We start from the raw sequence: 13,673 nt of genomic DNA, 5'->3' as shown, positions 1-13,673 counted from the left end.
TGATGGGATTATAAATTGTTAAATTTTTCTGGAAAGCAACTTGGCAATATGTATTGAAATCATTAATATGTTCATATCTTTTCAATATGCAATTTTAGAGAATTTATCTTAAGGGACATAATCCACAACGTGGCATAGGTTTATGCATAGAAATGTTCACAATGGCCCAATTAATAACAGATATAAAATGCTAAAAATTTAAATTATGTATGAATAGAGAAATAGTTGTCTTGTTATGGTGCATGAACAGTATGAATATCATGTAAATAATTAAAATTATGTGCTCAAGGAATTTTAATGACTTGGGACTATATGATATAGGAGGTTATAGAAAAAGAACAGGATAAAATTTTTTATATGTCATAAATTCTTAATATTTAAAACAATTCCATAAAATTAAATGGGGGGGGGCGGAGGAAAGGCCAAAATGCTTTATACCTCAAGCATTTTTTATGATTTATACATGTGACTTTTTATATCCAGACATACAAATAAATATTATTTTAAAAACCCCATGTTTCAGGGGGAGCTAAATGCTTCTGTGATTGTTCCATAAACCATTAAGTCCTATTCTGGAATGTTCTGGCAAATCAACACTTACATATATAACCATAATATCAATTTAAATTTTTGCTAAGTAATTTGTCAGATAGGTATGTTTTAGTACAATGAGAGCAATTGTCTTTGCTACTTTTCTTTAGAAAGGTTTTCCTTAACTTTTATAACAGATGAAGTCATGTCGTTAGTCTGTGCATGGTGAATCCAGTAAAGTAGCAGACATGACCTTCATTTGACAGTAGTTTTATAAGGAATGATTTTAATTAAGTAAATAAAGCATAAGATATGTCACTTTATAACTGGACCAATATTTCTTAAAATTTGGTCCTGGGATCCCTTGCAACAGAGTAATCTCTGATAATTGCCTAACATGGAGATTTCTGAACCTACAAAATCTGAATCTGAAGATGGGTACTGGGAAGTTGTATTTTTAAAGATATGTTCTAGGTAATTCTCCTGAGATTCTCCAAGAACCACCAGTTGAGGTAGAAAGGTTTGAGATTTAGGAATTCCAATATTGTCTGCTCCAATGTTTCTAAGGCAGAATAAGATATTTTCTCAACAGCATGGATCCAAAATACAGAGTATTTTGCCTACCAGTAAGTCAGAATAAGGGGATGGGGCCTATCTACTGCTCTACCGCAATCTTATTGGAGAGGTTTAGATTTGGACTTTGAGACCAGAGGCAAGTGGTCAGTAACCTTGCTAGGAATAGTGAGAAGGTAAGTGAATAGTAGTCTTGGCTAGAAAACAGCAGTCCACCCATTTCAGTTCCTATGGAAGTGTCTTTTGGGTGAAATACTTGCCTAAATCACTGTAGAGTTCACAATTCTTAATGAAACAAGCCTCCATGGAGAGCAGTCCTACTCTAGAGGTTAAAAGCAGAGTCAGACACACTTGTCACTTACTATGTGCCTAGATGAATTAAACAACTTGAAATCTTAGATTTTTTTTCTCACACAAAATGAACTTACTACTAGTGCCAGCCTAATCATGAAAAATTGTGTGCAAATCACTTAGCACAGGGCCTGGCATGAAATAAACACTCATAAATGTTTATAGTGATGATTTCACAAGATCCTGACTATATAAGCTTGAGAGGTCAGGCTTTTTGAGTTGATTTTTCAAAGATCATGTTAGTTATCAGAAAAGCCCAGAGATTTGAGTAATTCCGATTCTTGGAGGACAGGGAAAGGCATGATGGCAGTGGATTCAAGTTTACTAATAGTTCTTCATCTGAGGTAGATTTTTGATATCTTTTGGTTTCATGGAATATCCAACACTAACATCACTTAGTGAAATCCACTATCTCAGGGTTGGGGTAGGACTCAATTGAATTATATGCAAGTATCACTTGCAGAGTGTCACTTGCATATAATTCACTTGCAGAGTGACTTTCATCTGCATACCTTCTCCAGTTACAATGAAAGTCAAAGGTCCTTCCTACAAACACACACACACACACACACACACACACACACACACACACACACACCACATACATACCCTAGCCACCTTTATAGTACTTCTGAGTGCCACATTCTATCAAGTTGTTTTAGGTTCTAATAAACATGGCTTTGTGATGGTTACTACCATGAAACACATTTAAATCGTCATTTTCTTCCCTTATTGGTTAATATTCCCTGAGTAAAATTATTTGTTACACCTTTCCCTAATTTAAATTTGCATTTGTCATATGATAGGCATCTCCAGTGGCTTTTCAACTTTAGGAAAATCCCAACACAACACCCTCCCAGAAACACAACTACATCAGGTCAAGACAATTACCAGGAGCAATCCTTTATATTATCCAGTTGCATAACACACTTCTTGAATAAATGACATATCCTAATTTAGGATACATCACCAGATTCAAGTCAGAGAGTATCCTTTGCCAGTCAATAAGAGTGCGGGTCACTGGAAGATCTCTTCGTAGAATTTTTCTCAGGACTTCGTTCGATAACTCCTGTAATTCTTCTAAGACTGCAGCTTGAAATATATTCTCTTGCTCTTCCACAAGCCTCGCAAAATTTAAAGCCAGTTGAGCTTGGTTAACTACTTCCAAGCTTTCTTTCAGGTCCTTGGAGATTTCAATATGAAGGTTGACAGCCCTGAAGAAATGAGCTTGCACAAAAATTCTTCCTGTTACTTGGGTTAGAAATGGATTTATTTGGAAAATCCACTTAGATTTCCAAAGGCCATTCCAGCAATCTCTTGTTTCATAGCTGTGATCCTCAATGCAGGCTATCAAGAACTCCTTATTTTTCACCGATTTTCTCAGCACATTGCAATTTCCTGTTGGATAGTGGTCATTCACATACAGTTTTAAGGCGCACAGAACAACATTTCTCAGGTATTCTGTCTCATTCCGAATGATACCGTGACTTTGGATGTCTCTTAGCTGGTTTTGAAGCAGGTCGAATTTGAAAGAAAGTTTGCTTTGATAGTCAAAAAATCGGTAGTCACCCACTACGTTGTGGTGAGATAAGAGTACTGGATTTCCATCGATGCAGAGTGGTACAGAGTATTTTTGGCAGTGTTGGTGGCCTGCACACTCACCTTGATGGTGCATGAGTTTTTCATCACGGATAAGCAGACAGAGATCATCAAAAGCATTTACAAATTCCCCTGGAGGAGCTTGTATTAACAGTCTGCGAATTACTCTTTCTTTCTCTTTCCTACTCAGAACACTAAGTGACATGTTTGGTTGCAGCAGAAGCAAGGCTTCTGAAATTAAGAGTGTTCAAAGGATGAGAAAACATTCCATGAGACACCTTTCCCATCAAGGTGTTAAACATTCAAGCTTAAGATTACTATGTCTAACCATGAAAACAGGCTGTCTGGCAAGCTCTGAGTCTCCTGATGAAGTCATAAAGAAGCTTTCTCTATGAAGCATGGAACTTTCGATGATATCACAATGGGTGCTCAGATCCAAAGAAAAACATGACAGTCACCTGACAGCGTGGTACCCAGCCAACCAGCTATATATATTTTGAAGATTTTAAGAACTTAACCTCCTGAACAGCTTTCTTCAAAAGTGGTGTGTCTCTGTGTGCATTATATGTTGCCAGGGATCTATAGAAGCAGCCCAGAGTTTCTAGAGACTGTTTGGCAGCCCTTTCACTGTGGGGAGCACAGTGGCATTGATTTATTCTCAGGCCCTCAGGGTAGTTGCCCCAAACCCACTGGAAGCACATTATGTTGAAAAATTTCGGCGGGAGGTGAGTCAACAAAATAGTAAAAATAAAACAAGATATGATGGCAGTTGATAGACAAATTCCAAAGAGCAGAGGATGGTGCATTTATAAACATGGAGGGTTTGAAGATGGGCAAAATGTAACAAGAAGCTAGAGATGTTCTAGAGCAGTGAAGTGCAGGGACCAGCCTTGCGTATGGTTTCTGTGGGATTGAAGTGTGAACGATCTCCAAAGAACACAGTCACAAACCACTCTGTATTTTCTGCTTTCTCTCTAGAAAAAGGGCAGAGGCAACAGCTGATGAATATAAAGAAATTCCTTTACAACAAAAGGGCAGATTTAACTATATTTGGAACCCATGACAACACATAATGGCGAGAGACTTCTAAGCAAGGAGAAACGGAGCAGGTCATGAAAATATGGAGAACAAATATCCACTCAGAAGTCCTTTCTCTTCCTCTTTCCTCTTCTTTTTCTTGATTTATCCCCTTTGCTTGATTCCCTTCTCATTCTTTTTGAAGAGTTCTGAAGTTAAGCCTCTCTCATTTAAGTATAAACTGCTTCCTTCCATCCATCCTAAGCTTTTCTGAGCTTCCTATGTTTTTCTTATAAGAACATGAGCTTTGCCATATTAAATCATAGCCATTATATTTAAGGCCTTTTTGTTTTAACAATCTGAATTTGAGTGGGATTTTGAACATTCTTTACCTATACCTTTCATGATTTTATAAACTGTCATATCAATTCTCAACTGTAGTTTTTCAAATTGAAGTGTTCTAATTTTTATAGTTTATCTGTATACAAGAAGTAAGCTCACTTATTTCAGTTTTCGCTTCATACCAAATATACACTCAGCATGGCATTTTTAACCATTTTTGATGGTACTTAAAATGTTGCACTTTTTTTTGGCATGTGCGTAGCTTGACATTTAACTAATGTCATGATGATAATAATTATACCAGACATGGTTATTATTTATTGAACACTTAGTAGCAGAATAGAAGAAACTGGGTATACTAGTATGTTAAGAGCTCATTTGATGCCCCCACCATCCTAAGTATTAATTTGCCCACTTTTCAGACAAGGGAAGTGAAGCTGAGAGAGGTCAAGAGACAGGGAGATCTGGAAGCCCAGCTGACCCCAGGCCCATTTCTTCAGGAAACAGACTACATTTCCCAAATAACTTGATTTCTCAAATGTTTATTTTTATTCTTTTCCTGTAATTCTTTTATACTTTTAATACAGAATAGTACCTACTTAGTTTTGCTTTAAATATTATTTATCATAGAATTATCTTGTTACTTAAGCACAAGATAGGCCCTCCTTTAAGAATAAAATAAAAACGTTAAACTGAAGAGAAATAAAATACTTCTTTAGGCATTTTAAGTACTTCATGATTTTCTGTGAGAATTTCCTTAACTTCTTTTTTTGTGCTTTATACATGGTTTTTGTCAATGATTCGGGATGAATTTAAAGGTGGAAAAATTAACCTAGAAAAAACTCACAGATTACTTGAAAAATTAGATATTCCGTGCAATTATACTCATGTCAAATCTATTTTCAAGGTGAGATGATATCTGCTCCCTGTCTATCCCACCCTAGAGGACTTAATTCAATATAGGGAGATGTCAAATAGCTACTTCTGGATGCTTTCTGCAGAAAATACATGTGAAAAATTAGTCTTTTAAGAATTAAAGCAATTAATTATGCTAAATATATTTATAATCAAGAAGGAGAGAATTTAGGTAGGTGATAAAATGAGTTATTGATAAATTTTGTTTTTGTTTTGTTTGTTTTTTTCTCTTTAATTGAATTGTCTTTTTATTTTTATTTTTTTTGTTAATAAATTAATTTTTATTGGTGTTCAATTTACCAACATACAGAATAACACCCAGTGCTCATCCCGTCAAGTGTCCCCCTCAGTGCCCGTCACCCATTCACCCCCACCCCCAGCCCTCCCCGCCTCCACCACCCCTAGTTCATTTCCTAGAGTTAGAAGTCTTTATGTTCTGTCTCCCTTTCTGATATTTCCCACACATTTCTTCTCCCTTCCCTTATATTCCCTTTCACTATTATTCATATTCCCCAAATGAATGAGAACACACACTGTTTGTCCTTCTCCGATTGACTTACTTCACTCAGCATAATACCCTCCAGTTCCATCCACGTTGAAGCAAATGGTGGGTATTTGTCGTTTCTAATGGCTGAGTAATATTCCATTGTATACATAAGACCACATCTTCTTTATCCATTCATCTTTTGATGGGCACCGAGGCTCCTTCCACAGTTTGGCTATTGTGGACATGGCTGCTAGAAACATCGGGGTGCAGGTGTCCCGGCGTTTCATTGCATCTGAATCTTTGGGGTAAATCCCTAACAGTGCAATTGCTGGGTCGTAGGGCAGGTCTATTTTTAATTCTTTGAGGAACCTCCACACAGTTTTCCAGAGTGGCTGCACCAGTTCACATTCCCACCAACAGTGTAAGAGGGTTCCCTTTTCTCCGCATCCTCTCCAACATTTGTTGTTTCCTGCCTTGTTAATTTTCCCCATTCTCACTGGTGTGAGGTGGTATCTCATTGTGGTTTTGATTTGTATTTCCCTGATGGCAAGTGATGCAGAGCATTTTCTCATGTGCATGTTGGCCATGTCTATGTCTTCCTCTGTGAGATTTCTCTTCATGTCTTTTGCCCATTTCATGATTGGATTGTTTGTTTCTTTGGTGTTGAGTTTAATAAGTTCTTTATAGATTTTGGAAACTAGCCCTTTATCTGATATGTTATTTGCAAATATCTTCTCCCATTCTGTAGGTTGTCTTTGAGTTTTGTTGACTGTATCCTTTGCTGTGCAAAAGCTTCTTATCTTGATGAAGTCCCAATAGTTCATTTTTGCTTTTGTTTCTTTTGCTTTCGTGGATGTATCTTGCAAGAAGTTACTGTGGCCAAGTTCAAAAAGGGTGTTGCCTGTGTTCTCCTCTAAGATTTTGATGGAATCTTGTCTCACATTTAGATCTTTCATCCATTTTGAGTTTATCTTTGTGTATGGTGCAAGAGAGTGGTCTAGTTTCATTCTTCTGCATGTGATGTCCAATTTTCCCAGCACCATTTATTGAAGAGACTGTCTTTCTTCCAGTGGATAGTCTTTCCTCCTTTATCGAATATTAGTTGACCACAAAGTTCAGGGTCCACTTCTGGGTTCTCTATTCTGTTCCATTGATCTATGTGTCTGTTTTTGTGCCAGTACCACACTGTCTTGATGACCACAGCTTTGTAGTACAACCTGAAATCTGGCATTGTGATGCCCCCAGATATGGTTTTCTTTTTTGAAATTCCCCTGGCTATTCGGGGTCTTTTCTGATTCCACACAAATCTTAAAATAATTTGTTCTAAGTCTCTGAAGAAAGTCCATGGTATTTTGATAGGGATTGCATTGAACGTGTAAATTGCCCTGGGTAACATTGACATTTTCACAATATTAATTCTGCCAATCCATGAGCATGGAATATTTTTCCATCTCTTTGTGTCTTCCTCAATTTCTTTCAGAAGTGTTCTATAGTTTTTAGGGTATAGATCCTTTACCTCTTTGGTTAGGTTTATTCCTAGGTATCTTATGCTTTTGGGTGCAATTGTAAATGGGATTGACTCCTTAATTTCTCTTTCTTCAGTCTCATTGTTAGTGTATAGGAATGCCATTGATTTCTGGGCATTGATTTTGTATCCTGCCACGCTACCAAATTGCTGTATGAGTTCTAGCAATCTTGGGGTGGAGGCTTTTGGGTTTTCTATGTAGCAGTATCATGTCATCGGCGAAGAGGGAGAGTTTGACTTCTTCTTTGCCAATTTGAATGCCTTTAATGTCTTTCTGTTGTCTGATTGCTGAGGCTAGGACTTCCAATACTATGTTGAATAGCAGTGGTGAGAGTGGACATCCCTGTCTTGTTCCTGATCTTAGGGGAAAGGCTCCCAGTGCTTCCCCGTTGAGAATGATATTTGTTGTGGGCTTTTCGTAGATGGCTTTTAAGATGTCGAGGAAAGTTCCCTCTATCCCTACACTCTGAAGAGTTTTGATCAGGAATGGATGCTGTATTTTGTCAAATGCTTTCTCTGCATCTAATGAGAGGATCCTATGGTTCTTGGTTTTTCTCTTGCTGATATGATGAATCACATTGATTGTTTTACGAGTGTTGAACCAGCCTTGTGTCCCGGGGATAAATCCTACTTGGTCATGGTGAATAATTTTCTTCATGTGTTGTTGGATCCTATTGGCTAGTATCTTGTTGAGAATTTTTGCATCCATGTTCATCAGGGATATTGGTCTGTAATTCTCCTTTTTGGTGGGGTCTTTGTCTGGTTTTGGAATTAAGGTGATGCTGGCCTCATAGAATGAATTTGGAAGTGCTCCATCTCTTTCTATCTTTCCAAACAGCTTTAGTAGAATAGGTATGATTTCTTCTTTAAACGTTTGATAGAATTCCCCTGGGAAGCCATCTGGCCCTGGACTCTTGTGTCTTGGGAGGTTTTTGATGACTTCTTCAATTTCCTCCCTGGTTATTGGCCTGTTCAGGTTTTCTATTTCTTCCTGCTCCAGTTTTGGTAGTTTGTGGCTTTCCAGGAATGCGTCCATTTCTTCTAGATTGCCTAATTTATTGGCGTAGAGCTGTTCATAATATGTTTTTAAAATCGTTTGTATTTCCTTGGTGTTGGTAGTGATCTCTCCTTTCTCATTCATGATTTTATTAATTTGAGTCTTCTCTCTCTTCTTTTTAATAAGGTTGGCCAATGGCTTATCTATCTTATTAATTCTTTCAAAGAACCAACTCCTGGTTCTATTGATCTGTTCCACAGTTCTTCTGGTCTCAATTTCGTTGAGTTCTGCTCGAATTTTAATTAACTCTCTTCTTCTGCTGGGCGTCGGGTCCATTTGCTGCTTCTTCTCTAGCTCCTTTATGTGTAAGGTTAGCTTTTGTATTTGAGTTCTCTCCAGTTTTTGAATGGATGCTTGTATTGCGATGTATTTCCCCTCAGGACTGCTTTTGCTGCATCCCAAAGATTTTGAACAGTTGTATCTTCATTCTCATTAGTTTCCATGAATCTTTTTAATTCTTCCTTAATTTCCTGGTTGACCCTTTTATCTTTTAGCAGGATGGTCCTTAACCTCCACATGTTTGAGGTCCTTCCAAACTTCTTCTTGTGATTGAGTTCTAATTTCAAGGCGTTATGGTCTGAGAATATGCAGGGGACGATCCCAATCTTTTGGTATCGGTTCAGACCCGATTTGTGACCCAGTATGTGGTCTATTCTGGAGAAAGTTCCATGTGCACTTGAGAAGAATGTGTATTCAGTTGAGTTTGGATGTAAAGTTCTGTAGATATCTGTGAAATCTATCTGGTCCAGTGTATCATTTAAAGCTCTCGTTTCTTTGGAGATGTTGTGCTTAGAAGACCTATCGAGGGTAGAAAGAGCTAGATTGAAGTCACCAAGTATAAGTGTATTATTATCTAAGTATTTCTTCACTTTGGTTAATAATTCGTTTAAGTATTTGGCAGCTCCCACATTCGGGGCATATATATTGAGGATTGTTAAGTCCTCTTGCTGGATAGATCCTTTAAGTATGATATAGTGTCCCTCTTCGTCTCTCACTACTGTCTTCGGGGTAAATTTTAGTTTATCTGATATAAGGATGGCTACCCCTGCTTTCTTTTGAGAACCATTTGAATGGTAAATGGTTCTCCAACCTTTTATTTTCAGGTTGTAGGTGTCCTTCTGTCTAAAATGAGTCTCTTGTAGACAGCAAATAGATGGGTCCTGCTTTTTTATCCAGTCTGAAACCCTGCGCCTTTTGATGGGGTCATTAAGCCCGTTCACGTTCAGAGTTACTATTGACAGATATGAGTTTAGTGTCATCATGATATCTATTTAGTCCTTGTTTTTGTGGATTGTTCCACTGAACTTCTTCTTAAAGGGGAATTTTAAGAGTCCCCCTTAAAATTTCTTGCAGAGCTGGTTTGGGGGTCACATATTCTTTCAGTTCCTGCCTGTCTTGGAAGTTCTTTATCTCTCCTTCCATTTTGAATGAGAGCCTTGCTGGATAAAGTATTCTTGGTTGCATGTTCTTCTCATTTAGGACCCTGAATATATCCTGCCAGCCCTTTCTGGCCTGCCAGGTCTCTGTGGAGAGGTCTGCTGTTACCCTAATACTCCTCCCCATGAAAGTCAGGGACTTCTTGTCTCTTGCTGCTTTAAGGATCTTCTCTTTATCTTTGGAATTTGCAAGCTTCACTATTAGATGTCGAGGTGTTGAACGGTTTTTATTGACTTTAGGGGGGGAATCTCTCTATTTCCTGGATCTGAATGCCTGTTTCCCTTCCCAGATTGGGAAAGTTTTCAGCTAGGATTTGTTCAAATACATATTCTGGCCCTCTGTCCCTTTCGGCGCCCTCGGGAACCCCAATTAAACGTAGGTTTTTCTTCCTTAGGCTGTCATTTATTTGCCTTAATCTGTCTTCATGGTCCTTTAATTGTCTCTTTTTTCCTCAGTTTCCCTCTTTGCCATTAACTTGTCTTCTATGTCACTCACTCGTTCTTCCACCTCGTTAACCCTCATCGTTAGGACTTCTAGTTTGGATTGCATCTCATTCAATTGATTTTTAATTTCTGCCTGATTGGATCTAAATTCTGCAGTCATGAAGTCTCGTGAGTCCTTAATGCTTTTTTTCTAGAGCCACCAGTAGCTGTATAATAGTGCTTCTGAATTGGCTTTCTGACATTGAAGTGTAATCCAGATTTTGTAACTCTGTGGGAGAGAGGGCTGTTTCTGATTCTTTCTTTTGAGGTGAGGTTTTCCTTCTAGTCATTTTGCTCAGTGCAGAGTGGCCAAAAACAAGTTGTATTGGGAAAAGGAGAGAAAGAGAGAGAAGAAAAGGAAAGAGAAAAAGAAAAAAGAAAAAGAAAAGAGAAGAAAAAGAGAAAGAAAAAGAAAGAAAGGTGAAAAAAAAGGGGGGTGGGGGAAGCAATCAGAAATCAAAAAGAAAAGAAAAAAGAAAAAAAACAAAAAAACACGGGGGAGTATCTTCTGAATCTGTAGACTTTAAGTCCCTTGACTTCCCCTGGAACTGGTCCGTCCAGCTGGTCTTCTGGGGGAGGGGCCTGCTGTGCTGGTTCTCAGGTGTTAGCACTTGGGGGAGCTGCTCTGCCCCTGCCTGCTGCAGGGCTCAGCGGGGGTTGTTTACCCCGTGGGGCCCCAGGAGGAACAGCCGCAGTTGCTATGGCAACTCTGGAAGCCTGGATTCAGCCTCCGCAGGAACTACGGGGCTCGGGGCTCTCGGTTCTCCGTCGCAGGGCCTGGAGGCTCCGGGGCGGGGCCGCTGATCTGCTCAGCTCGGGGCAGGAGCGTCCTCGCTGTCCTGGGCCCTCCCGGCCTCTGCCTGTCCCGGGGGAGGCCGGATCCTGGGCTGTGTCCCGGCGCCCTGTGCTCCGGGGCCTGCGCTGTGGGATTCGCGCTCCCGCCCCGCAGCCCCCTCCGCGGAGCCGCCGCCCGAGCCCCTCCGAGCTGCTCCGGCCCCGCCGTGCGCGCTGCAGCCCTTAGGGAGCTCGGCGCACTCTCCCGGGGCGCAGGTGTCTGTTAGTGTCCCCGGGAGCCCGAGGGCATCCCCGCCCTCCTGGGTCCTGCTCCAACTCCCTGCGAGCCCCTTTCCCCCGGGAAGGTTGGTGCAGCTCCTGCTCCTCCGGGACGGGGCTCTCCTGTCCTGGGGACACTCGCCCCGGCCTCAGCCCGGCTCCTCGCGGGGCCCCTCCCCCTCGGAGGCCTTTGTTCTTTATTTCTTTTTCCCCGTCTTCCTACCTTGATAGAAGCGCGAACTCTTCTCACTGTAGCGTTCCAGCTGGTCTCTCTTTACATCTCAGGCCGAATTCGTAAATTTTCAGGATGGTTTGAAGGTTATCTAGGTAATTTGGTGGGGACAGGTGATTTGGGGACCCTGCTCTTCCGCCATCTTGCCCCTCCTCCGATAAATTTTGAAATAATACCAGATTATCAATTTAACACAATTAGGTGAATATATAGGAATATTCACATAAGATTAGGATTGCTCATATGATTAGATCAAAGTCATAAATGATGAACTGGTAAATGGTTTGGATCTTAGAAATTTAAAGAAGGAATAAGTAATTTTGAGAAAAATGGTATTTTTCTCACATCAAAGTAGAAAATCATGCCCTAAGTTCTCTTTGTTTGAAGAAGAACTAGTAGGTAGGGAACCTGGCTCAATTCTCTCACCTGAGGGCAGAGGGAAAGATCATAAATACATGAGAAAAAGTCAAGAGTTCAGCTGATTTTTTACTAGGAAGATGGCAAATTTCTTGGCAAATCAGGCAAGAATTCTAGATTGGTCAATCTAGATAGTTAGGAAGATAGAAATCCTGAATATTATAATGTTTTTAAAAGTGACTACCCAGATAACAATCTATGTTGGTATTGTTACTATTATCACAAACTTCAAAGCTTGTGTTACCTACTTACAAGCTAATTAGTTAGCCTGATATAATTTCATGGATGATGGCAGAGGCAGATTTGGGATTCAGGGAAAATAGCTGGTTATTCACAAAAATAGCAGACTGAGAGTATCAGCATTATGATGCCATTTCCTCCAGCCTCAGTTCCCAAAAACATGATGTGAAGAGGGCCAGTTGACATATGCATATGCAGTGGGTTGTGTTACCAGAGAGAGACCTCAAACTCAAAGAACCCAAATCTTTTATTATGGGCAGTAAGCCTGTCTGATCTTTGCTATGGAGAGTGTCATTATCATTATTATCACTCACAGTAAATCTGCTTTTTCCTATGGAAGGAGATACTATCTCTTCATTGTGGCAAACACATATGAAAAGCTAGTTCTGAAGAAAGGGTTGGTGCCTCTTCTCTGAAACTTGCAGACACAGAAGACCATGGAGAGCCGCCCCCATCAAGTACTTCTCTAGTAAGATGTAGTCCCCCCATCCCTGCCATGTTCACAAATCACAAAGAGGAAGTCCAAAAAAAAGCTGTACTTCTTAAGAGATTATGGTAAAAGACTAGTTTCAGGTTGTTTTTATGAATGCAAGAAGTATATGCTGTCATAAGCTATCAGAATTTTAATCAACTCATGTCTAATACTTACCTGAAGAACACAAGTTTTTGTGAAGAATTCCCCCTAGTGGTGTCACTCAAAGGGAGAAACAATTATGTACTTTCTAGTTTAATAAAACTCACATTTAACACAATATAGAGGTAATGTATTAAATCTGTATCAAATGTGAAATATGACAGTTCTTATTCAGTGATTATCAGGTTGCTTTGAATTATTTGCAAAAATAAAGATATGTGTCTGAAATGCCCTTGAGTAAAATGCATGCCATATTTAAAAGCATAATGTAGAATGTGCAGCAGTTATAACAAGTAAAGAGATAGCTCATTAATGGAAACTGACGATTATTTGGACAGGGCAGGAAAGAAGGTCTATTTTGTTTAGCAAAACCTTTTTGGAAGGGCTATGAAAACAAAGCGAATTGTAAAAATTAGAGACAGAGGTTGCTTAGAATTCTTCAAAAGCCTCTTTTAAATGACCTCAAATAATTTAAAGCATAAATTGCATATAAACAAGGCTGATGATCTGGATAAGCAATTCTTATCTATTAAAATAATTCTCCTAAGCCCTTTAATAGATAATACTCCGCTGTTTTAGGCTAAATTGCCATATATGCCTTAAAATGTTAATTAAATAGAATGTTGGGGAAGGTGTATTGGCTAACTGAATTTTCTGGATAGCTAAAAATTAAGCTTCTTAAACATTGGACTGTTTTGCTCCAACTTTTGTTGTTCATCTTCCACACTTCATGGGTATACCTTATAGCCAGAGTAAATAAAATGAATCATACCGAATCTTA

General features: G+C 39.3%; 2 protein-coding genes across 2 annotated transcripts in view; one reads left to right on the top strand and one right to left on the bottom strand.

The window, feature by feature from the left end:
- The window catches only part of PLCZ1 (phospholipase C zeta 1), a 148,574-nt gene that overhangs the window by 89,477 nt on the left and 45,424 nt on the right, over window positions 1-13,673 (top strand). The gene's annotated exons all lie outside the window — the stretch shown is intronic.
- CAPZA3 (capping actin protein of muscle Z-line subunit alpha 3) lies at window positions 2,360-3,259 on the bottom strand. The gene has a single exon (XM_055318729.1). The coding sequence runs from the start codon at window positions 3,257-3,259 to the stop codon at window positions 2,360-2,362; it is 900 nt and encodes a 299-aa protein (XP_055174704.1).

The sequence above is a fragment of the Nyctereutes procyonoides genome, unplaced genomic scaffold (assembly GCF_905146905.1).
Source record: "Nyctereutes procyonoides isolate TBG_1078 unplaced genomic scaffold, NYPRO_anot_genome, whole genome shotgun sequence".
Lineage (NCBI taxonomy): Eukaryota > Metazoa > Chordata > Mammalia > Carnivora > Canidae > Nyctereutes > Nyctereutes procyonoides.
This window is presented reverse-complemented; position numbering and strand designations above follow the sequence as displayed.